The sequence below is a fragment of the Homalodisca vitripennis genome, chromosome 2, assembly GCF_021130785.1.
Source record: "Homalodisca vitripennis isolate AUS2020 chromosome 2, UT_GWSS_2.1, whole genome shotgun sequence".
Classification (NCBI taxonomy): Eukaryota; Metazoa; Arthropoda; class Insecta; order Hemiptera; family Cicadellidae; genus Homalodisca; species Homalodisca vitripennis.
Genome location: NC_060208.1, coordinates 20,389,716 through 20,414,846, shown reverse-complemented (window position 1 = coordinate 20,414,846; position 25,131 = coordinate 20,389,716). Strand labels below are relative to the sequence as shown.

The 25,131-nt window shown below is 34.5% G+C and overlaps 1 protein-coding gene across 1 annotated transcript in view; it reads right to left on the bottom strand.

The window, feature by feature from the left end:
- Nucleotides 1-311: 311 nt before the first annotated feature.
- The window catches only part of LOC124353638 (tubulin polymerization-promoting protein homolog), a 66,508-nt gene continuing 41,688 nt past the window's right edge, over nucleotides 312-25,131 (bottom strand). The window contains exons 2-3 of the mRNA XM_046803569.1: nucleotides 3,542-3,801; nucleotides 312-487 (exon numbers count right to left, since the gene is read on the bottom strand). Of these exons, the coding sequence (XP_046659525.1) occupies nucleotides 337-487; nucleotides 3,542-3,801 (411 nt within the window). The 3' untranslated portion in view covers nucleotides 312-336. The remainder of the gene's footprint in view (nucleotides 488-3,541; nucleotides 3,802-25,131) is intronic.

The following is a 25,131-nucleotide window of genomic DNA, read 5'->3' as shown; positions in this document are numbered from 1 at the left end:
AGCTGGTTATGAAGTAAAATCATTCATTAGTAATAATTCCAGTTCCGAGGATTTTTTGGGGAAGATCCAGTCTGGAATTTTTGAAATGATCTTATCTATGCCAGAAAAAATCAATTTCAATTAAAAATCGTATTGTAAAAAACCACACCAAATTATTTTTCATGTATTTATCATCCATCAAAAAGTCAAAATGGCTTTCCCCTCCTTTTTTGAACCGTTACTAATTTACATGAATGTTAGTATTTTGCCACTCTGATTTGTCTCTTTAAATTATCAAGTTTAGTGTTCGGTCAATTATCAGTTATCAATCATTTCTTTAATAATAAAGTATTTAACTCACTTGAACTTCTTGAAGTGTATCCCTGTGTCAGTGGTTGTGATTTTCTTGTCAATGACCTTGGCTTGCTTCATCCACTTGTCACTCTGAGAGAGAGTTATCATCTTGCCATCTGACTTGGTGTCGCCAAACTTGGAGAATTGCCGGAACCTGTTAAACACAAATAATTTTATTGGATACTTCATGCTTTACTTAAAAATCAAAATATTGTAAGGCAGTGATGTGTTGAGGAGGGACATAGGGGATGAATCATCCTCAAAATTGGAAAGTGGGCTCTGGATGAAATAAATATTAATTTAAATGTGCACATACCTCGATGTACAATATTTCAGCAATGTAGAAAAAGGATATTCTCAAAATAGCTAGTACTAACTACATTTAGCCCCCCCCCCCCTAAATAAGTGATAAGAAGAAGCTATTTCTGTTCATCCTAACCAAAAAGATTGATATTTTATCCCATAAAATTAACTATTTGTATTTTAGATAAGAGATATTATTGAAACTTGCAATAGGGTGGCCAAAAATTCAATTTAGGTATTGTTGATTATTTTGTTAGACCTTTTACTTGAGGAATCACTTAAGTACTCACTATAAAAATGTAAGCAAATTGAAATAATAAACAATGTTTACACAGAACAGTTGATAACATTAGACATGCTCTTTTAATTAATATTTCACAACTTTAGAGACAAAGATTGGATTTTGCACTACTTTAAAGATAAGTGGGGGGTGTATCCCGGAGGGATTTTTAAAATAAAAATAGGCGTATATTCATCCCTGGGCCCGTTAATATGTCCATATATAATTTCAGTACAATCGGTTTAATAGTTTACGCTTGAAAGCAAAACAAACAAACAAAGGCACTTTTGCATTTATGATATTATCAGAATTACAGTATAACTGAACTAATATGTTAAAAAAACATGGAAGTAAATTATGAAATTGTAACAAGTTCAATGTTTTAGCAATTTATATTAATGTTCTTAGAGTAATAACCATTACCGCAGTGGTTCATAAAAGACTACTAATGATGGTGTAATTTGAATGGAACTGGTTATGCAATGCGAAACTGTGAATGAATTGTCACTACATTTATCGAATTGTCACTACATTTATCGTAACTTCTGACTCTAATTTACATACATTAGATTTTCCCAGTTGTCTGCATACAGTCAAAATATACATGTTTCAATTGCTGTGCCTTGGCTACTTATTGCCAGCAGTTATTATTGCCTTTGAGTTGTTAAGTTGATGAGTTATTAACATTTTGAGTTGTTAAAATTAGAGTCGTTACAAGGCATACTAGATTGTAATCGAGAGTTAATAAATGGTTGAATTCTTAATGAGTTATTTTCATGGCTAAATATCACCTATTCATGTACAACAAGTAAGAGCTGAAGGACTGATATTCATTCCTTTTCCCGCAAACAAAGTGATCAAAAAGAATAGTTGTCACGTACAGGATAGATGAATCTTTTCACGGACAGATATTCATCTATGAATCTATATCAATTTAGCGTTTTGATGATGTGGATCATCTCGTACAACAGTGTACTGTTTTGCACTATTACCCATTAACAGAACTGTAGAGTAAAGGAAACAAAATTGTCCTATTTCATGTTACAACAGTATGAATACCTACAACACTGATAAATATGTATGTTTGCTTTGTTGTTACATCCAAAATCCTGGTTGTTTGGAGGTCTGCAAAACTGGAAACAGCAGAAGAGAAACATGAGAAGCATGCATTGTGTGCTACTCAAACTTTTCTAAGTAGTTTCAGCTCAGCTTAGGAAATCTCTCATTACAGTTTTTCCTAAAAAGACCTTTGAGCTTGCTTCCGGGGTGATAGAATTTCAGGATGGATAAGGTTGGTTATAGGGGCCGCCTCATGTCAAGATTCCATGAGGATGGATAGCTGGATCTGTATCTGTCATGTCACCTCAGAAGAAGGGGAGCTAGCCGTTCAGACCTCCTCCAGTCAAAGCGCGTAGGGTAAGATACTCCTTCATGTTTAAGCTAGCTACAGTCTTTAACACTAAGGGATCTCCATCCACCCAATCCAATAGTTACTCTCTGTAGTAGACTAGATTTATTGTTCCACCCTTTGTTTACTCCAATATCTCAAAATTTGTGGATAGTGATGTGCCGCTCCTGGACAACCATAGGGTTACCCAAGATGAAAGTGAGATATCGGTTTCTGCTGTACCCAGTGCAGGTTCAAATGGAAGGTATAAACCACCCATAAGTGAACCTTCCTGAGGTCAGATAACATACTGAAGCTATAACAACAAGAATATCTCAAAGTCACACAGGTGTGAAACTGCCAAAGGTGTTCACTAGTAAAGTAACATCATCAGTTACATTGATAAAGTTACAAATAACTTTTGACAGAGAATCAAGACTATTTGAAAAAGTGTCTGAGGCTTTTTTACTCTTGAAAAACGTACTGATCCAGACAAAAATCAGCTTTATTCATGGAATTTACTAAATTGACTAATTCTGAGGTACACCAATCAACATTTATTCATACTGAAAGAGGAAGTTTTAAATTTAATTGCTCTGTAAATTTTTACTTAATGGATAGTTCTAAATGACCAAAAATTCTGTATATGTGTATTTTTCTTATGGACAAGAGATTAATAGCCATGAAAGATGTGTCACTGTCAAGATCCTCACGTTCTTTAGCAGACATTTTTCTCTTGACTTTAAAGGACCTTGACACTCATTAAGAAAGCTAGTGTTATGTCTGGAGTGTAATTTATGTTTTACAATCTTTATGCTCTTGAGACGAATCCTTATTCAATATACATTCGTTCCCTAACCCATGAAGACAATTTAGCTATTTTTCCAGCTTACAATACCAAAGGCTTAGCTATAACTTTTTTGGCAACATGCAATATTTGTACCAATACTTAGCTATCCTGATACTCATGGTGAATTTGAGGAAGTGCAAAAAAGAGCTAAATATTGTTTACACCAGAGACTCTACAAGCTAAATGTCACTAAGTAGTCTTGTAGTTACACTATATTGAGTGTATTCTTAACAATATTTGATGTTCTCCATCTTTGGAAAAAAATAGTTTACAAAAAATTGTATTTACTATTTTTTCTTATTTTTTTATTTTTTTTGGAGTAAAAATCATTCCCTTGCCTCCAAATAAATTATACTATTTAATTTGAGATTTTTGGTTTTGAAAATACCTTTCCTTGAAGCTGACAGGTTTATCTCCACTAGCTGGGGGTGATGTCGACTCTGCCGCAGAGTCTCCAGTACCGGTTTTCACTTCACCGTTTTCCATGGCAGCATTTGTTGCGTTTTGTTCCGACGCCGACGTAGATTTCTCTTCTGCAGCTTGCTCCTTCTTCTCCTCAGGCTTCTTGCCCTGCGTAGGAGGTGGTGCCTCTTCTACTGGTTTGGCCTCCTCCTCTGCAGCAGGCTTCTCTTCTCCATTAACAGACATCTGTTATCAGAAGTAATAAATTATTAGTAATTTGACTACTTTCATTTTAACATTTGAGGCAGTGTTGCCATATCACTGCTGACAATCGTTCCCTGATATTATTATGGATCAAAAGCTTTTCATTAAATTAAAACAGTGTTGGCTGCAAGGTGGAGAGGGGGGGAATTAAAATACAACACTCACCATTGGACTATTTTGGTGCGGACTGCTTCAATACCAATACAACAACAATATATTAGCAACTAAATACACTTTTGTACTGTACTCAAATTTTGAAAAGTGGGAACTAATACTTTAACTTTGCTTTTAACTGTTTTATCCAGAACCAGTACTCTTTAATGCTGAGATCACAGTAACAAATAGAACAATGAGGTGTCCTTGAAAATATTTCTAGCTGCAGATTTTCCGAAATTGTCGAACATTTTAGTGGTTTAAAATTTCAAATTCAGTTCCTTTTCACCTTCCCCTTAGTGAAGCGTCTGGATTCTGATGCAGTCACTTACATGTCTCCTGGATTCTGGAGTCATGTTCATCTGTAGAGAATTTAAAAAAGTCAGGAACGAAGAAGCTCAAATGAACTCTTCGCATTGTTTTGACATCAGAGATACATAGTTTACAAAATCAAGTGCAATCTAGATGAATAGGTATTCTCATTGTCTCATCAGGTACACAAATGAGTACAATACAATGTTTAAGACATGATTCGAAAGCACGGCGGAGCAACCAAGGTTTCTACACGCAATGTAGCAAAGATGGGAACCACTAAAATGAAGCTCCATTTCAATGGTACGCTAAACTCAACAATTAGAAATGGACCTGAACTCAACATTCGCATTGAATCAACTCTTCCCACAATAGCTATGTTACATGTAGAAAACTCGGTTGCTCCGCCTAAGTGTCTCTGAAAATTTTGTATCTCCTCAGGCGGACGTTGACTCCAGATTTCAGGAGCCAAGTCTATCACAGCATCAGATTCAAAAAACTGCACTAAGCAGAAGGTGAAATGGAGCTGAACTCAATATTTGTATTGAATCACCCTTTCCACCATAGTTTAATAAAAATTTATAATTGCAACAAGTTGCATGGGCATGTATACGAGGGCTGCTATTTATATTTCTGGCCTTGGCAACACTGATTGCTGCTAGGCACCAGCTGATGTTTCCAGTGCAACCTTCACATTGTTAAACATAACCTCAATGAAAACATTTTGTCATTTTATTGTTGTTAGTGTTAGTGATAGCATGTTGAAAAAGTGATCTTAGGAGAAAATGGAATTAACTCGTAAACATTTTCGTGCAATAATTTTTTCATAACTTTCGACGTGGCCTGACACGACAACAGTGCTTAGATGAACTTAATTCCTTATATGGTAATGAAGCACCTTCTTACAGCACCATTAAAAACTGGTATAACGAATTCAATCGTGGCCGACAATCACTCAAGGACGAATCCCGTGAAGGTTATCCAACAACGGTTTGTTGTGCCAGAAAACGTCGATGCTGTGCATGACCTGATAAAACATGATCGTCATGTAACATATTGCGAGATTGAGGCTTCTTTAGGCATTAGTATGACAAGCATCAATAAGATCTTGCATGTGAAAATGGTTTGTTCACGTTGGATACCGCATAACCTGACAAACCGCGCAAAAGGATGCTCCGTGTTGATTGGTGAAGAAAATGTTGCAGAAATTCGCTCAAGGTGCATCAAAAGCAGTTTATAATATCTGCACAGGTGACGAATCATGGATATACTCATATGATCCTGAAACAAAACAGCAATCTACCGTATGGGTCTTTCAAGAAGAGCCAAATCCATCCAAAGTTGTTCGTGGAAGAAGCACATCAAAGCAAATGGTTGCCTGTTTCTTCGGCATAACCGGTCATGTGGTGTCTGTGGCATTAGAGCAACGTAAGACGGTTAATTCGGAATGGTACACCACTATTTGTTTGCCAGAAGTCTTTGAGAAACTTCGGGAAAAGTCAAAGAAAAGACGCATCATTCTGCATCACGACAATGCGAGCTGCCACCGATCGGCTGAAACAATGGAGTTTTTGACAAGGCAAAAACATTGAATTGAGGGGTCATCCGCCGTACAGCCCTGATTTGGCACCTAATGACTTCTTTTTGTTTCCGAACGTCAAGAAAAAAACTACATGGACAACGGTTTTTCTACACCTGAAGAAGCAGTTTCTGTATTCAAAACCCATTTTTTTAGAAGTACCTAAATCGGAGTGGAAAAAGTGCTTTGAAAATTGGTTCCAACGCATGGTAAAGTGTATTGATCTTCATGGAGAATAATTTTGAAAAACAATAAAATAGATTTTGTCTTTAATTGCTTGTGTTTTCATTCTTAGGCCACAAATATAAATAGCAGCCCTCGTATAAGGGGTGCTCAAGCCCCCCTCCTAAAAATTTTTAAAGACAAGCATTGAAATTGTACCTAGTAGTTTGAAGCTAGAACATAGCTGTGAGTTCTTAAAGCTCAAAAATTTCCCAGGAAAGATTATCAAGCCCCTGTTTTTGAGGGTATTTTATATCCCACAGTATGCCAGCTTCCTCCAAAATAATTTTCTACATGTCCACTGACTTGTTTTAAAAAAAATTAGTGAAATTCAAAATTAACTCCCTGCTTGGATATGTTATCAAGGACAGAAAATAATGTATTATGCAGAGTTTTCAAAAAAATATGTATTACACAAAGTTTTCAAACAGTGATTTATTACAAATTTTCATTTGTATAACCTTTGGGATAATGAAACTTCATTAAACTTTCTTAAAGTAATATTAATATAAATAAAACCAAGCACTTAGAATTAGTATAAACAATAAAAATAATGAAACATGTTAAACATAAAAGAAAATAAGGCAGCATCTGGTTAATGTGAAGAGGCCAATAAGATAAGAAATAACGATGATAGAAAAACAATATAACATTCATTAGAACAGATCAAAACAAACAATATTTTATGGCAAGCTCTATCAAAATCATTCAGGGGTGCAAAAATTTAAATCTAACAAACTTTACCAATAAGAAATATTTTGAACACAGAAGTCTGCAGTTTCTCCTCACAAGCACTACTACAGGCTATATGGGTGATTGAAATGTTGCTGTTAAATAGGATTAGACCCCTTAGTTATGACCACAAGCCTATGTTCTCTGTGGATAGCTTGTTGTAAGAAAAATATTCAGTTAGGAATGAAAGGGGGCGTAAAGAGTGTGTTAAGCACTCCCTCCCTTTTTGGGATGTTCCCATTATCCCTTATTTTGTTATCTTTGCAATTTGACAAATCTGATTCTCACAAATTTGATCAATTAACCTCTAATATTACTTTTCTCCCCCTCTCCCAATGTAAGCTGGGAGGATGCAAAATTGTTTGTGATTTTGTTGAGATTAGCTTCTTAGGCACGTGTTTAACAATATTAAAACACTTTTTATATGGGGGTGATAGGATTCCTCAAGAGGGAAGTGTATAACAACAACCCCCCTCCACCCACAATACCCTACTATTATATGTAACATTTTATTAATTGGGCACAAGAATACACCAACAAAATGTAGGGGGAATGGACCTTGTAGATATTTCTTGAATTAATAAATTCTTCTGATTAAATTGGTTATATAAATGTCTGAATAGTCAAGATTCCCAATCGAAATTTTAACAGCTTTCCATTAACCAGTGGTAATGTGATAGCCTTCATTACTAATAGCTAGAATACATACACTGACTCACTTTTGTATTATCTGTAAAGTAATCCCACTATTACAAAAGACAGGAAATTAAAGGCGAGAAAAAGAATTCAAATTACAAGTTAGAATCTGACCAAAGGCACGCAACAACGGTCTACTTTGGCTGTCCTCCTACAATTAGTTTGACTAAAAGCCGCTAGGTAGCGTGAGCATCTCCGTCATGCGACTTGCAGGTGTGGTTTTTTTATCGATGAATAAATCCTGTACTAAAGTGATGCCTGTAAAGTGAACGTTAACAATCTTGATGGGGTGAAATGAAACACGTATTGGACTGACACGTTAATTAATGAGAATTTAATTTCTAATTTAAATTGTAGTACAGTATTGCCAACTTATCTTTATTCAAATGATCAGATTAAATTAACACTGATAAATTTTACAATTCGCGGAAAAGAAATAAACTAACGATTGTTTGTTTAATATAATCGCTAGAAAAGGTATCAAATGTTTTACACGAACCTGTTGTCCTTTTCCTTGTTCGTCTTCGAAATATTTGAAATTTAATATTAAAACAGGCATATTTAAACATTAGAAAAATGTCAACCACGGCTAATGATTATGTTCCATACCCAGATAGATCTGTGTAGGCCTGCGTAATTTTATTTTCAACCAAATCCTATGTCCGTGAAATGCCTTTTTTCTATTGGTCTGTCAGAATGCATTTTATATGAAGTATTTTTAAGGACTACAGCACTGAAATTTGCTACAAATTAACAATACTGTATTGCGTAATATTAACAGTATTAAAATGGCGAAAGTTTTCACATTTCAATACCAAATTTTATTAAAACTTTGTATGAAATATGTGCGGCTGTTTTTAAATTTTGAATTTTTTTAAGTAATTACTTCGTTTTGATTGATTAAATTTAAATATTATGTTCAGAGCATAAAATTAGAAAATATTCAAATTAAACATGTTTGTAAATGCTCTGTTTCGTCTGCATGCTTTGTTTTGATTTGTATGTAGCCTATGTGTTTTATAAAAAAACATTTCTACATTAAAACGGGCTACATCACTTAAATTTTATATACATAAAAATTAAAAGAAATTTGATTTTTGACATTGCCACAGTTTATTTAGAAATACATATACTGTTCTGTACTGTATTTACAATTAATGTTTCCTCCGTTTGCCGCTAGATAGAGCGCGCAACCCTTACGATTCAGGTGGTAACAAATTTTAGCATTAGATGAAATATCTACTCTTAGATTGTTATATAATCTGAGTATTATATAAAAAAAAACTCTTAGATTATAATCAAATATTGAAAAACACAGTCTCAGATGCTGTTACAAGGCCGTAATAAAAGTTGTAGAACAACGTTTTTAAACTGAACCTCTGAATTTCATTGTCATGGTTGGGGGGGGATCGTTAAATCAACTCAGAAATGTATTGAATAAATGATGACAAATATGTACGCCTACTGTGTTTTTTTATTCTACTTTTTATTCCTTACTAAATTTGTCGTCACATTATTACGTTCCAGTAATTAAGGCTCGTATAATTATATGCATATTGACGTATGCTTAAGTTTTAGATTTTTACTATGAGCGATCTATAAATTTAAATGCGTACATAATAACATTTCCCAATCAGAATCTAATAATAAATAGACCATGGAAAAGATTCGTTAATTAGATGTCTAAGCAAATTGAAGCATCCATCGTATACGAGGTAAGAATGACTCACGCATTTTTAAAGGAGTCAAGGGGGGTGACTCATCCACTCTTTCAAAAGGAGAAGTGCTCTTTCACCGCAAACAATATCCACCCCAGCCAGTTTCCATTACATTCTGTTTTCATACCGACATCAGAAATATGGAAAGCGCGAGTTTATAAAGTTTATAAACTCAGCACTTCCATGAAATGTTAAGATTAAAATATTAACTACTTATATATTCTACGCATTGTACGAGTGATTATGGTATAATATTGGACATGAAAAGAGGGAATGGAGCACAATAAAACATTGTATTCTTCATATCAGTTGACCATATTGTTTTTGGGTTGGAATTGTTTTGTCTCTCCACGTTAAATGGAAGGTAGGAAATTTATGCACATTGTTATGAGGCCCAAATAAAAACTGCTGTTTATTTAAGTGTAACATCGTCTTATCTATGTAGTTCTTGTTTAATTTTTTAACACTACATGACTTTTTTGTTCTGTAGGAAATGTTTTAAAATGTTACACTACTTTAACACTAGAAAAATATTTATTTTAATTCTACTTTTAGCATTATATTATGTGCGGAGAGAATCAAAATAAACATAAATAATACTCTGGACAAAAAGAAAATTAGGCACTTAGAGTAAATTTTTTTGTTTATTTAATATTTTTCAATAACTTGAGTTTTGCAGCATAGTTTATAGGGCATTATAAATGTGTTTACCATACATATATTTCCATACACTTTCTTCTTCTCCGCTCAATTTAAATTAAACACTATTCAACCAATGTTTTTGTTTTAATTAAACTCAGACTCTGGCTGAAATATTTCAAATAAGTTTACTTTCTATTACATTTTTCAGCCATTTGTCTAATTATTCTTGTGGTACGACACAGTTACAGGTATAAACTGAACTAACACAAAACTTACTAAGCAATTCAAATATGTTTAGAAAACGTAAATGTGCAATACGTTATAAGGAAATCATTAATGCCAAAATTTAAATTTAGAAAATTATTAAGAGAAACATGACCAGTTTGCTAAAGATAGTAAATGACGTAACGTGTTTCACTGCTTGGTTTACATATTATTGCAGGTTGAACAGAACGTATGCTTCAACACCACGTTTTACCTCAATGTTGCTACAGAAAGTAAATTACTTATAATTAATTACTAGTATAATTAGTATGTCTTCCTTTACAATAATCAAAGTAGCGGAGTAATTTTGGAGGTTTGAAATAACCAACACGGTTTAATGGGAAACTTACGCGAAGTACATAAATGAAAATACCTAGGAAAACACCAAATACCCGTTATTTCGAAAATGGTAAAATACTGTCCTGGTATTTTAGAACACTGGAAGTTTCCGACGACCTGAAACCGATCTTCAGGTTCAAGTATACATGCGCAATTAATAGATCTGGGCAAACAATATTGTTCTATCAATAGCAATTTTATAACATTCAGTTGGAAGTGTTAAAAATGCCAGCAATCCCGATAAAACAACAGGGCTTTGAACATTTACACACTAAATGATAGTGCAGAAATCTACGCAGCTTCTAAAGAGGTCGAGGAACATTTTTGGAAAGAGGTGATGGAGAGAAACGACTGCCACATTGAACAGTGGTGCAAAATCTCCGGATCCTAAAGAGGAGATCGAGGGATGTTTAAAGAAGTAAAGGAGAGAAACGATTGCCACATTGAAGGGTGGTGCAAAATATCCGGATCCTAAAGAGGAGATCTATGGGTGTTTTAAAGAAGTAAGGGAGAGAAACGATTGCCACATTGAAGGGTGGTGCAAAATTCCGGATCCTAAAGAGTGTTCGAGGAATGTTTTAAAACAAGTAAGGGAAAGAAACTATTACCACTTTGATATTTCGTGAGAAACATCCAGAGCTTTAAGAATCCAATGTGGGAGGAGCGATAATTCAACTACTAAGCGAGTAGCGTAGCCAGGATTTTCAAAAGGGAAGTCTACCGGGAATTGTTATGTATGGGCAACAGAACACCACCACCAAAACAAGTGATTCTCAGTTGTAGTCTATATTAAGTTGACAACTTTTGGATTCCTACAGCGTGCATGATCCTTTATACAATATACTTTAATTCATAAATACTTTTTTCTTTGGATACAGCCTACTTACGAAGTCCCACAAGAGACATCATGGTGAGATATAACACCCATATCTGTCGTCGCTACTCATCTGCGCTCAACTCATATTTTGTTGATAACGCGATGTGTATTGACGAAAGGAAAAAAGTAAAAAAGAAACGTAAAGAAGAATTTTAATGGTGCTGTGATTAACCGGACCTGAAAATCTACGCAGAAAATTAAAACAAAAACAAGGCATGTTGGTATGCTTTATTATAGGGTCATTTTAACTGCTAATGAATGCATAATTATATGTAATTAAATTACTTTTGTGCATATCCAATTCAGTCAAATTACTGACTGAAGTGGATTAAACATGAGGGTATTAAACACGCTTTTATTTAGTTACTTATAATACAGTTTACAAATAAAAGTGCAAATGTTTTACATTTTACAAACTATATTTATATTTTATGATAATTGCTTTCCAATGTTTCGGTTTTACGAAATTTTTGTTCAAAATGTTCAACAGGTCGCCATTTTGAAAATATCAAAGAGTATTTTTTAACTCAGCAAAAAGCAACATCCTACTAGGCCATAAAACCTGCAAAATTTCATTTTTGTAACTTAATTTCTGATTTTATGATTTTTACATACTGGCAGGCGCTAAACGAAGTAAAGTAGACGATAGTGTTCTAGGAACTGTTTTTCCATTTATTTAACGATATTTCCAAATATTTCCCAACATTTTTTAACACCTTGTAGGTATAGGCTAGTACATTTATTTCACTAATTTAATAAATGTAACAGAGCTAATAGGATCAAACTTTCTATGAACTTTGTTGCAAATGTTGACCTCTTAGTTGTTTTCGTTATTTAGTAAATCATCCTTACACATTAAATGATGTACTATATATTCGTTGTTTATTTTTATGTTGTTTTTGTAATAAAATACAGTCAATAAACAATATTTCACAGTTAGCGCATTCTTTTGTGTAACTATTATTTGTTAAGTTTACCGTCCCTTTACTTAAGGGTATTCCATAAGAGTTCCTCTGGGCGTAAATTTACTACTGAATTCTACTTTAAAGTTTATTGACAACAGATACTCTATAATAAAGAACGTAGCCAGGAAGTAATTCGTGGGGGGGGAGGGATTCAGACAATTGATATTTTTCCGTAGCGGACAGAGTAAGGCCCCATATTGTTCCTTAAAAGGTTCTTGACCCGTTTCTTTGTTGAGAACTATATTTCAGCAGTACATGTCAGTAATACTGAATTATTTAAATAATAATAATAATAGTTTACTAAAAAGTAATTGAAACGTTTGAAAATTGGGGGGGGGATTCGGGCCCCTTGGGCCTCCTTGCTACTCCTAGCTACGTCCCTGTCAATACTGTAAACCGGTAAGAATATTGAAACCAATTTCTTTGTCAGTGCACGTAATTTGAAAATTTTTACACACCGTTAAATGCGCCTGACGTAGAAACGTTGCAACCATAGCAGAATGAAAGGAAAAGAAGGGCCATAGACATGTAAAACTGACCATTATCAGCTGTTCACCCATTGTACAGTTTATCTCCATGTTTACGCGCGTCTGAAGTCATGTCTATTTCGGGCGATGCTGCCGCCTCCGCAGTGAACTAAGTGATTTCTCTTGCCACGGAAGCGTCCATCACTCTTGTGCAGGTGACTTTACTCCGTGACAACTATTTGGACTGCTTTCGTTAAAATTATAGAACAGCGTGATTTGATTCACATGAAAGTAGAAAATAATTAAAGAAGACATGGCCGTAACAAGAAGGGGCGATTTGGGGGGTTCAAACGTCCCCGAAATGTGGATTATTAATGTTGCTGTTAAGGGCTCCAAAAGAACTATGTTCCCATAGCTAACTAACCCTAAACGTTAGGAAATTCTGGCCACAGACTTTTTTAAAGGAGGCATAAGCCTGGGTATGCATGGCCTAAATCTAAGCCATGTTGGCAATGAAAGAATTACGAGCTATTTGACACGTTATTGGTTTGTATGTGCTGAACCGTGATAGTCCACACGTGAAAGTCTCACCTTAGGCACTTAGATACTTTGAACAACTTAAAAACAAGTTTTATACTCGCGGTTTTTGAGCAAGGATACATTACCAAACACTTAAATCAAATGTTACACTGAATTTCTTAGTCTTTTTGTAGTTAATTATTAATGGTTAAAGGGCAAGTCCACCATGATGGTAGGTAAGAGTGAGTTTCGATGTCCTTTGGAAGGAATTGAAAACCTCGTCCTTAAGATATATTATAGTGTTCAAAATTGTATGCACACTGAAAAGATCTTGGAAACTATAAGAGATGCAGCAAAGATTAAATAGTTGAGCCTAATAAAAGGACCAAAAAAATCAATGTGGTTAAATTAATTATTGGCTGCATTGTTCCCTCACTGCGCTCAAAAAACTTTTTGGTAAAACATTTCAAACTGTCAAGGCTCTCTTAGTATTTATACTTGAATGTTTTTTACATTAAATCTGCAAGAAAGCTCATCTAGTTTTCAAATATTATAAAGAAAAATCATTCAGGACCAGTAAGAATGATTCAAGTAGGATTTAATGCGATGACACACTTTTTACTTAATCAAAAGAAAATAGATTTTTTACTTATTAAAAAATCCACATATTTATACTTTTTTGGGTTTAGTCAAATTATTCTTAAAAGCCCGTTTTTATATGGTTCTTTGTGGGGGAATGTTTATTATATTATTCGGATGGTTGATTAACCTGACTTACATTTCACTGCACATAGTGTTGGAATCAGGTGTTTAGTTAAATATAGAAAGTATATGACGTATACCTTTGTCTATAGATTAAATCGTTACTGTACCTACCTCTTATAGTGTCTAAAATTCCCTCTGTGTGCATAACATTTGGAACACTTTCTGTATAGTTATTATTTCTTTCATATTGGAAATTTTAAGATTACGTTTCTTTCTTGGAACCACACAAAATTCGTATAAAACGCACATTTTCACCTATCTGTCCGTATGTTTACAGTTTTTAATTTTGGGTGTCAATTAATTTATTTAGGCGAAAATTTCACATAAACAGATACAACAAAAATATATCAATAAACATAAAAAACCTAAAAAAAAGCTTAAGCATTTGGTACCTATTACTTGATATTGGATAAAAAAGCACTTTACTGTTCAAACAAACGAGAGGCTAATTAATTAATTTCCTGTAATGTGAGTGTGCACAGGAGAGGCCTCGCCCAACTATTCAACACTGTAACGTAAACCACGTGTGAGATAAATTTGTAATTACAAAAAAAAAAAAAAAAAAAAAAAAAAAAAAAAAAAAAAAAAAACACGTGGAGATAAGCAGACGAATAATTACACATTTTAGACATAGTTTTATGTTGGTATCTTGTGTTTTTTATCCAAGGAAGAGTGCTTAAAATGTGTGACAAGAGTTATTAAAAAATTGTACATTGCATGCAAGCAATCGCAATTACACATTTCATTAATGATTTTGGAATTTTAGAATGATCTATTAAATCGAATTGAAACACAAAAGAATTCATTAAAAACATTTTTATGACATAACTATTCACCTTTAAATTATTATTTAATATACTTTTTAGTTTCTTATACGTACGTACCTTGCACAAATAAGTCACTTTATTGGGTCAACTTTATTAGACTATAAACTGTGTTGGGCTGAAGAAACTCTTTGGAACTGTTCCTAAAACTAACGATCTTTCTGTTACAGCCTTAACGGCAGTGAATTGAAAGTCAGACTCACCATTTTAGAGAGACAGCGGATCTCCTAAAACCTACTGAGACAAAAATGGTAATTTGTGTATGTTATGTGCACAAGTCGAATAGAGACGTATGGTACTGAGGCAGTGCCCGTTATCGAATGTATTGATTGCAAGGTAAACATTACAATCTTAGAACTTTTGGTTCATCCTTCAACCATTTATAGCAGATTGGGCCACATTGTTTAAACACCATAATCCCTTTCTAATACATATAATATTATCAATCTAACCTCTTCCTTCCCTCGAAATATGGATAAGTGTTAACTCCCCCAACACTCAAATCCTGGATACACTACTAGGGTAAGATGTAAAAACAATTATATCAAAGAAATCCTCAAATCTAGTTCATAGTGGGCTGTAGCTTAGCACAAAATTTGTTACAAAATGCTCTTCCTGGGAAAGATAACATGATAACTTTCTAAGTTTCAGACAATGTCACTTGAAATTGATTATTTATCTTAAACAAGAACCTCAAGGTTCTCTTTTTATATACAAACAAACCTTGGTTTTGATTAATGAATATTCCACGGATACTTTGGTATAATCCGGAGACCACAATTTATTTTAAGTTTCTCTTAAAGGGAGCCCTAAAAGACTAAATTGTTAGGAATAACAGACTTTACTCGACTTACTGTGGAAATTACAGGTCAATATGACGATCGGTTCTTGTTTTCTGCCTCCCAAAAGGAAGCGATGTCGGCGATAAGTAGGCCACTCTGTCCCAATCTATCTTCGGGATATTAAGCGACATAAGTAGGTTTAAATTAGGTTATAATAAAAATATGTTACTAGTTGTACAACAATTAAACATAACCTTTACGAGCGTTCATGATCTGAGCTTGAATTTGGGTACTATCTCGGAAGATTTTTTTCACCCAAGCCCGCACTGATGGCCAAGGGCACTTCCGATCGGTACTTTCCCTACCTCAGATCACGGTCCCAGATCGTCTAACTTTTTCAACTGTGTAAATGCTGTTGTTTCCGCCGGACTCATTTAGTATCCATTGTATTAACCTTATTGGGCCTTAATTTCCTTGTCACTCTACAGGTATTTCAGTAATGGTAAACAATGTTTTAAATAACAGAAAACACAATATGTTGTACATTGTAAGACGACACACATTAGAAAACAGCGAGTAAGGAAGAGAACTGAAGCCTGTTCTCAGAACAACAATGGCATTTGTTCCGAAGACTATCGATCGGTCGCCGCTCCACTCCGCGCCACAACCTCGGCATTTACAAAGGCCGCAGAATTACAAAGAGCCGAGTGATAATGTAACTAAACATTAATAACAATAACAAATGAACTTACCAAAATTAAATCTATGCCTGTAATACAAAATTAGAATTGAAGCATACACAGATATTGGTAGAAATACAGATTGCAGAAAAACAAGGTTAGGTTTTTAAATATACGCGTTTTTATCACAGATGGACATTATGAACTTTTTATATTTTACTTGTCAATGACAATAAAAACTAACTATTATGGTATGAAAGGAATTGCTGAATCTTTGCCAAGTTTATCTATTAGAGGACGGGAAAACGTGATCTGACGTCGGACAAGCTGGACGATCTGAGATAACATGTACGTAATTTCCATACTTCTCGCCAACATCATTTCTTTTCGAGAAGTGGGAAAACAAGAACCGATTGTCATTATGACATTTAGTTTTCAAAATAGGTCAAATGAAGTCTGTTCTTTTAAATAATCTAGTTTATTTAGATCCCTGATAAGAAAAACTGTTAAAAATATTGGCCTCCTGATAATAATAAAGTATTATTCTATGCTGCAACAGAATACGTAAAACTGGGATTGTCATAAATATATAGTAGGTTGGCAAAGAGCTAAGTTTGATCCTTTAGCGATGACAGCTGCGTCAATTCAAAGATTAACACGCCCTTATTTTCAGACTTCTTCAAGTTCGGGTCAAAATTATTCATATGGATCACGAAAAACTCACTTTTTGTGCACACTTGATCTGCACAAATTTCTAGTATCTAATAACACAAATAACATTGGATTATCATAGTTTTGATCCAACAATACAAAACTCAAAGGTTATTTGTAAAGCTAGCGATTTGCATGAAACCACTGGTACATGAAATGTTCCTTTCTATCCTAGGTACATGCCCAATTAGGCTTGGCTTTCTAGACGATTAATACGGCTGTAACTTGATAATAGACAAACTGCCGCAGTTATCTACCCAAGTCGTTCACAACAGAAGAATAATTATAGGACCAAGACCGAATCAAATAAGGAAAATTAGAAAACTACCAAGAACTTTACATACATTAGTTACATAACAGACAACGTTTTACACAAGAACGGTTCTCAAAAAACTTTTTAATCTCACACTTTAACCAGCATAGCAAAAAAAAAAAAAAAAAAAAAAAAAAAAAAAAAAAAAAAAAAAACGGCACTCGGAAAGAACTCAGATCTCAACTTGTTAATGGTCGTATATGTTTTTCAAACCAATAAAAACTACTATACTTAACTTACCCGTTAATTTTATTTGGTTGTATCCCTCTTGTCAAAAATTTCCATATTGAAATGCATAATTAACTTTACAATTCAGTTGTTACAAAATCATAACAAAGCAAACGCAATCGGTTAAAATAAAACATATGTTAACTATCCAGATGTAAAATAATTTTATGAGTTTACATAATATTATGGTGTTTTAATAACGACCTAAGCCACATCAGCACATCAGCTCATAACACCAGGACTCGGGTTCGAATCCTGCTATAAGCACGCTATATTTATAATTCTAACATGAATTAATATGATTTGTAAACAGTTCCGGGCTAGATTTTCATAACAATTACACAATAACCTGAATATATATCTTGTCTGAAAGGAAATATTTTCAAATAAATACACTGGACAATGATTCAGAAATTCCTTGCATACTATAAACATGAACTTTTACAGTCATTGACAAGTAAAATATGAAGATTGCGCAGTGTATATCCTGTCATACATTCTCATATATTTAAAAAACGTAACCTTCTTTTTATGCTATCAGTATTAATACCATTATCTGTGTATGCTTCAATTCTAATGTTCTGCATTACGGGCTTGGATTTAATTTTGATAAGTTTATTTGTTATTATAGTTAATGTTTAGTTACATTATCACTCGTCTCTTTGTAATTCTGCGGCCTTTGTAAATGCCGAGGTTGTGGCGCGGAGTGGAGCGGCGACAGATCGATAGTCTTCGGAACAAATGCCATTGTTGTTCTGAGCCTGTTCTTCAGTTCTCTTCCTTACTCGCTGTTTTCTAATGTGTGTCGTCTTACAATGTACAACACGTGTTTTCTGTTATATTTAAAACAGTGTTTTTCATTACTGAAATAGAGTGACAGGGAATTAAGGCCCATTCAATGGATCCTAAATTGCGATTAAATGTTCAGTGTAATGCCGGTGTTGAAACTACAGTTTAAACGTACATTAAACATTATTAGATTGGAACTCAGGTTTTTTATGTAAACACTGTAAAACTAAGTCAATGTAATGAACACAGTCTGTTTCTCCAGAACTCATTTCGGGTACATCAAGTCGGATTGGGTTGTGAAGCAGTTTTTATTTATTTATACATAAAAGATTCACTAACAAGAAATTGATTTATGTCTAGTAGTCATTAATTTCTTTCTTTTCAAAGATTTCGTTAAAGAAGTCTTAAAAACCCAAAGTTGTTGCACTGGATTGTCCCGTTGATGCATTCCCGTTTCTTTTTCAGCTTTACTTCTGACAAGATTTGAAGGTTTTCTACACATAACGTAGCTATGGTAGGAAGGGTTGATTCAATTGAATTTATAAGTGTCTCTGATGTCGAAACTATGTAAATGTTTCGTTTTGAGCTTTTTCATCGTCAACTTTCTTTGGATCTCTTCAGACGAGCATGACTCCAAATTCCAGGAGTCTAGTCTGAGACAGCTTCAGATACCAGACGCCGCAGTAAAAGGAAGGTGAACTGGAGCTAAACTCAGAATTCAATTTGAAGGTTATTGGTAACGTGTCCATAACTGCAACCCCATAAAGAGTCTCCAGGATGGTTTTTTTTACTCTTCAAAGTCTTGATTGATTCATTTCCAAGTCTGTCAGTGTTAAGGATGAACAGGATAAACAACCTTAAATTCAGTTTTTCTCCAATTTTATCTTTGGCAAAGATCAACTGCAATTCTTATATCATGGCCCTTTTGAATGACAAGTGTTCTGTCCACAGATCATGCTGCAATCCGAAATCTAACTTTTGAGTCAATGAACAGTATGCTATCTCGTCATCCTCTAGATCGTTGACCGATTGGTGTACGTGGTCTCTACATGCACTCCGTTTCTCATGTGTCCATACACTAGTGACATGCTCTTACCATGTGAGATTGTCCTGCAATATACTGTGTGACTGCAATATACTTTTTATTTGTTTTATTTTGTCATATAATTGTCATATATTTTATTTTGTCAATAAGATTTGTTTCTTATGCAGTTGTTAATTTTATTAAAATCAGCACCGGTCCAAAAACCAATAGAATATTATCCTCTTTCTTCCCGATGCATCGTGTGCTGAGAAATGTGGCTGTCCACAGATAAGAATGCCCCTCAATTTTACTGCCGCAAGGCTACAAAAAATGGTCGGTTTGTCCGGGATAATTACACACATTTTTATGTATCATGCTGGGCTTGCTAAGACTTGACTCCTGGAATCTGGATTCTTCTTCGTAGACTTTCTTTGGATCTCTTCAAACGAACATGACCTCAGATTTCAAGTCTGAGACAGCGTCAGATACCAGACGCTGCAATAAAAGGAAGGTGAACTGGAGCTAAACTCAAAGTTCAATTGAATCAACCCTTCCTACCATAGCTACGTTATGTGTAGAAAACTCGGTTGTTTCCACCGTGCTTAGAGGTCGTGCCTATCACATTGTAGTGCATTCAATTGTGTACCTGATTAGACAATGAGACTACCACTTCACCTATTTATAGGTGACTCTGATGTCGAAACGATGTAAATGTTTCGTTTTGAGCTTTTTCCTCGTCGACTTTTTGGGTCTCTTCAGACGAACATGACTCCCAGGTTCCAGGAGTCAAGTCTGAGATAGCGTCAGATACCAGACGCTGTAATAAAAGAACGGTGAACCTCTTGGTCGAAGGAAGTACACTGTTGATTTTTAGGTCAAAATATCAAGCGTAATCCGCCTGTCTATCCGCCAGTGTAATAATTCTTGAGGAAAAGGGTCCAATGAAAGTCTTTAAATTTTTACCATTAAAAAAAATTGTTTCAGAGATGAATCACCATATTGCGTCATCTTCGTCGAAATATCTTCTTCGTATAAGAAGAGTTTAAATCATTACTGAGCTTTGTTCAATTAACAAAATAGTAAATACATTGTTACCGAGCCTAAAACTGGATCCCTTCTAGTAGTGTAGAATAAAAGAATATAACAGGAAGTTAAAAACTTGTTAAGTGGCGTTAAGTCGTGACGTGACTATTTCAATAGACACAGGATTGGTTTCCGTTTCCTCTGTAGTAAAGTGCTGCTAGATGTTGTGGTTGCGTGTAGAACAGCTCTGACACTATTTGGAGGTTATGTTAGTCTACTGAAAGTTCTAGCTGCTCTTCGTACATATCACCTCTACTGTATTACTACGATAACCTGTACATCCCTTGTAGTTGTTTGGTAACTTCTATTCACTCTGAAGACACGAGTTCGAGTCTCACTTTAGCCATATGTTACGAAACTCTCATTGGAGATTTTAGATGATCAATCTGACCACCAGTTGTGCCCACCAACTTCGAAAGTCCGTTGGATTGATATCTTGTGAACAAAAGTTGTGTTTCTTTCAGTCATTTGATATAATGTTCTTCAGTCTTGACTAACATTTTGCACGATAAGATACTGTCAATTAGTTGTAGAATGTCCAGTAGATTTAAAGTCTTATGTCCGGTTACAATTAATCATATGAGATTAGCTTGAAGTAATGTAAAGAAACTGTTTAAGATGCTCCAGAGAAAAGTATCAGAATTATGAAAAAATCTGTCTATGGAAAAATAAAAGTCAGAGAAATAACAAGCTCTTGAGTCAAAGTTTAAAATATTGAGCCAGTATGTCAAACTATCCTTTAGATTATTATGTTATACTAAACAAATATCACTAGTTTCGAAATATCCGTTGTTTTAAAACTTCTACGATCATTTCCCCTAAAATTAATGAGCGTTTATATACACAAGAACAAAACAACAATGTACGCGTTTGACCCCTTTGTAACTCCCAATTACTTTTCTTCATTTCATCTCATATATTACTGATACTGCAAGAAAGAAAGGGATTCAATTGACAACTTTCAGTTTTTACTCTCGGAACAAGTTCAATGCAATTCCAGCGGTTGACTTCAATATAAACCACTCTTACGCTACCAGTTTTTTATCGGTCTTGACATCTTCAAATGGACAAAACCTCTTTACTGCTTATAGAGCAGCATTTCTTCTTGCTGTCCAGGAAAGTAGAAATGTATCCAGGAGTGTGCATCGCATAAATACTTTCTCCTCCTATATAGAATTCGGGTTCGTTCTGGCCTGAAGCTATGTAGGGGGATACCACTCTGGCGAGGAACTGATTTATCCAAAAACGTCAACGCCATCTACACGCTGGAAATAGAATTACCGACGCTCCTCCATTATAACCCCTTGAGGGTACCTCACCTGCTGGCTATCTTTAGACTCCAAATCCAGTGAGATAACAAAGTAATACGTTTTGTGAAACGCACTCCCAAGTTCGTGAGTTAATAATACGTACTGGCTTCTAAGTTTAATATATATTATATATTGCAGAATTTGTAAATTACAAACCGATCGAAACCTCAAGGTATGGCGGTTACAGTTAATTATACTTTGGCAGTTAGAATAAAATCAAATTTTCGAAGAACTATGAGTTGGAATGACTTTTAAGTGTAAAAATGTTGTCGTTATCTTACTTTAAAACACTATTAAAATATATTTTGATAAAACATTGCGAAAAACTGAAAATGTCTAAATAAATTATTCCAACTTCCCTTATTTAAGTAGGCTAATGATCGTTTCCAAATAATTTATCATGCCTTACGTCAAGTTTAAACCTTTTGTTTTAACGATCTAAATGTGAGATAAATAAAACATGAATTGTAAATATTCTAATTGCTCCTAGAATCCTTGAAGAATATGCTTTGTTTTACAAGAAAGAGAGAGGGTCAGGTAACAATCATGTTTTATATTATCTACTAATGCTTCCTTATCTTATCTACATCCCTCGAGAGGATACCTTTCAACCTGAATTAAAGAATCCAGAATATCACGTAACAGAATAAAATTCAAGAGGGTCTGATCACTCATGCCTGAGATAGCGATCAAACATTAGGATGTATACAAACCTATCGAATAGTTTGAGTGGTATGGCGTGGGCTAACAAAATGAACCCCTTGGTTATGTTTGCGAAAGAATTGCATAATGTTTGCTTAGTTGTTGTTTGGTTTATTTGCAACTGTTGACGCTGCTCAGTGTCTACATCTTGGAAACAACTCTGTTTTGTATATCTAAATGTGCCTTGACGAAAGGCCGAGACATACATGTGTATGAGACCAGAGGCAGAGATAACTACCGAATTGGTAGACACAGAACGGTGGTTTATTTCGTTCACAGACAGGTGTTCATTTCGTCAACAAATAACCAGATTCGATAAAAACACTCCAACGCTCAAAATGTTAAAAATTGGTTTGAAACTCTTTTTAGTGTGACAAAAATGTTGACAAGTGTTAAGCATATGATTGGGAGACAACCAATTAAAAAGACTGAATGGATGATGATTAGGTGTATGTATTATAACAATCAAAATTTTGATGAACAAATGGACAATAGTGTACATCGAGGTCTCATGGTTATTTAAACCAGACCGCCTTTTAGGCAAAGGAAGACAAAAAAAAAAGACTGACTGAATCCGTCGCTGGAAGTGGGAATAATTGTTGAATGAATGGGTGTAGATAAGTTTGAAAATTGTATGTTTGAATGAGATTTCTTATGGTGTGTATTACAACAATTTTAGCAAGTAAAAAGTATAATTTTATAGCCGTGCGTTGTATAAAGTTCCGACGATAAATTTCAGTAATATTCATGAATAGATTTATAGATTTTAGAATCTAAAAACAAATAGTTCTATACTTGTAGTGATCCATGAGGGAGTGTCGTCGGCTACTTGTGTAAGTATGGAAACAGCTCGTTGAGTGTCTGTAGCGTATGCTTGACGAACTCCGCTATAGACTTCTTGAGAGAACGATAACTCTCAGCCAGAGATTACCATACATTACGTCAGACAGTTATGAAGGTGAGGCGTTATCGCTCAAGTGACAACACCAGAATATTAACACCTAGCCCAGGCTAGGCGCTTGCAGTGATGACTTGGACAAGTGGACGATGGGTCGAATGATGGGATAGTGTTGTGTTTTTCAATAGCCTTCTGACGCTAACGCAAACTACCTGTATGTTAACGTCCAGGTAAACGAGAAGGTATAGTCGCTGTGCTAGGAGTCTTCTATGCAACAGTACTGTAAATAAGAAAGGAAGTTACTTTTACCAAGGACGTAGCCAGCGAGGGGGGCTTCAAGGGGCCCGGACCCCCCAAATTTTCAATTGTTTACTTTTTTGGTAAACGATTATTATTATTATTTAAATAATTCAGTATTACTGACATTTACTGCTGAAAGATCGTTCTCAACAAAGAAACGGGTCAAGAACTTTTTAAGGAACAAAATGGGGCCTTACTCCCATTACGGGAAAATATCAGTTGTCTGGACCCCCCCCAATTTTTTTTATAGCTACGTTGTTGGCTTTTGCTTACGTACTTTAATCACCATTAATTTCATTACGTGTAGCCATTTTTCTAAAAAGGAGTATTGTCAATTAATAGATATCATACGTTATTAATTTATCTGCAATTCATGGGATAAATGTCACGCAGCATGAGAGCTCTCAAATTTCTATAAACTCATACAATTTTAACGCATAAACCTCCATATCACGAGAGAAAGCAATTATGATGTAATTTCGAAATGAAATATCTCTCCAGATTGATTATACGCATTTCATTAAAAATCAAAGCACCATTACATGTAATCCATCTTGGGTAATCCAATTTAAATTTCAACGAAGGCTCACAATTTTACGGCAAAGGATTCACGTGATTCTGGTTTCTAAAGCGAAGAAATCTACTTACATGTGGATCTAACGAGCTGCGCGGCGGTTTGTAAGTCAGCCCGAACCATTAATTCTTAAACGCATTACTGGGATTACTTTCAACATGGCTTCCCACAGGAGCGTAAGTAACGTTAGTCATGCTACCCCAGCTCCTCCCCACACTTAAACTACAACACCTGCTTGTGTGCAGTAGTCTATGTAAAACACGTTTTAGGGACGTTTAGTTAAAAGAAAATTTGTTGGCTATAAATTAGTTATAAAAAACACCTTAATTCTAAAATTGATCGTACATAAAAATTTCGTGTATATATATCGAATTTTTTATGTACAATCAATTTTAGAATTAAGATGTTTTTTATAACTAATTTATACAAATTTATATAAATATTATATTATTACTCACGGGTTCTGTTCTCGTGGAGGTCAACAAGCATTTTGTAAATGTTTTTTGGCAGTTTTCTCTTTAAAAGGAGAAACGTTTATAAGTACATGAGCTTTTTTAATATTAAAAATATTCCATACTGCATAAATTTGATTTGGTTTGGCTAACCATTTATAACATTATCAATCATCCTTAAAACTAAAATTTCCTACGAACTCTTACGTGAAAAGTGGAAATTTTGAAAGAATAATGTGATTGAATAATATGATGAATAATAGGGAAGTACCCACTGAGATGGTGTGGACATACAAAGATGGGTGGTTATAGCTTAGATTGTCTAGGAATTGACACGAGAATAGGTTTAAAATACGAGTTGAAGAGGATTCAAAATTAACCTAGGGATAGTT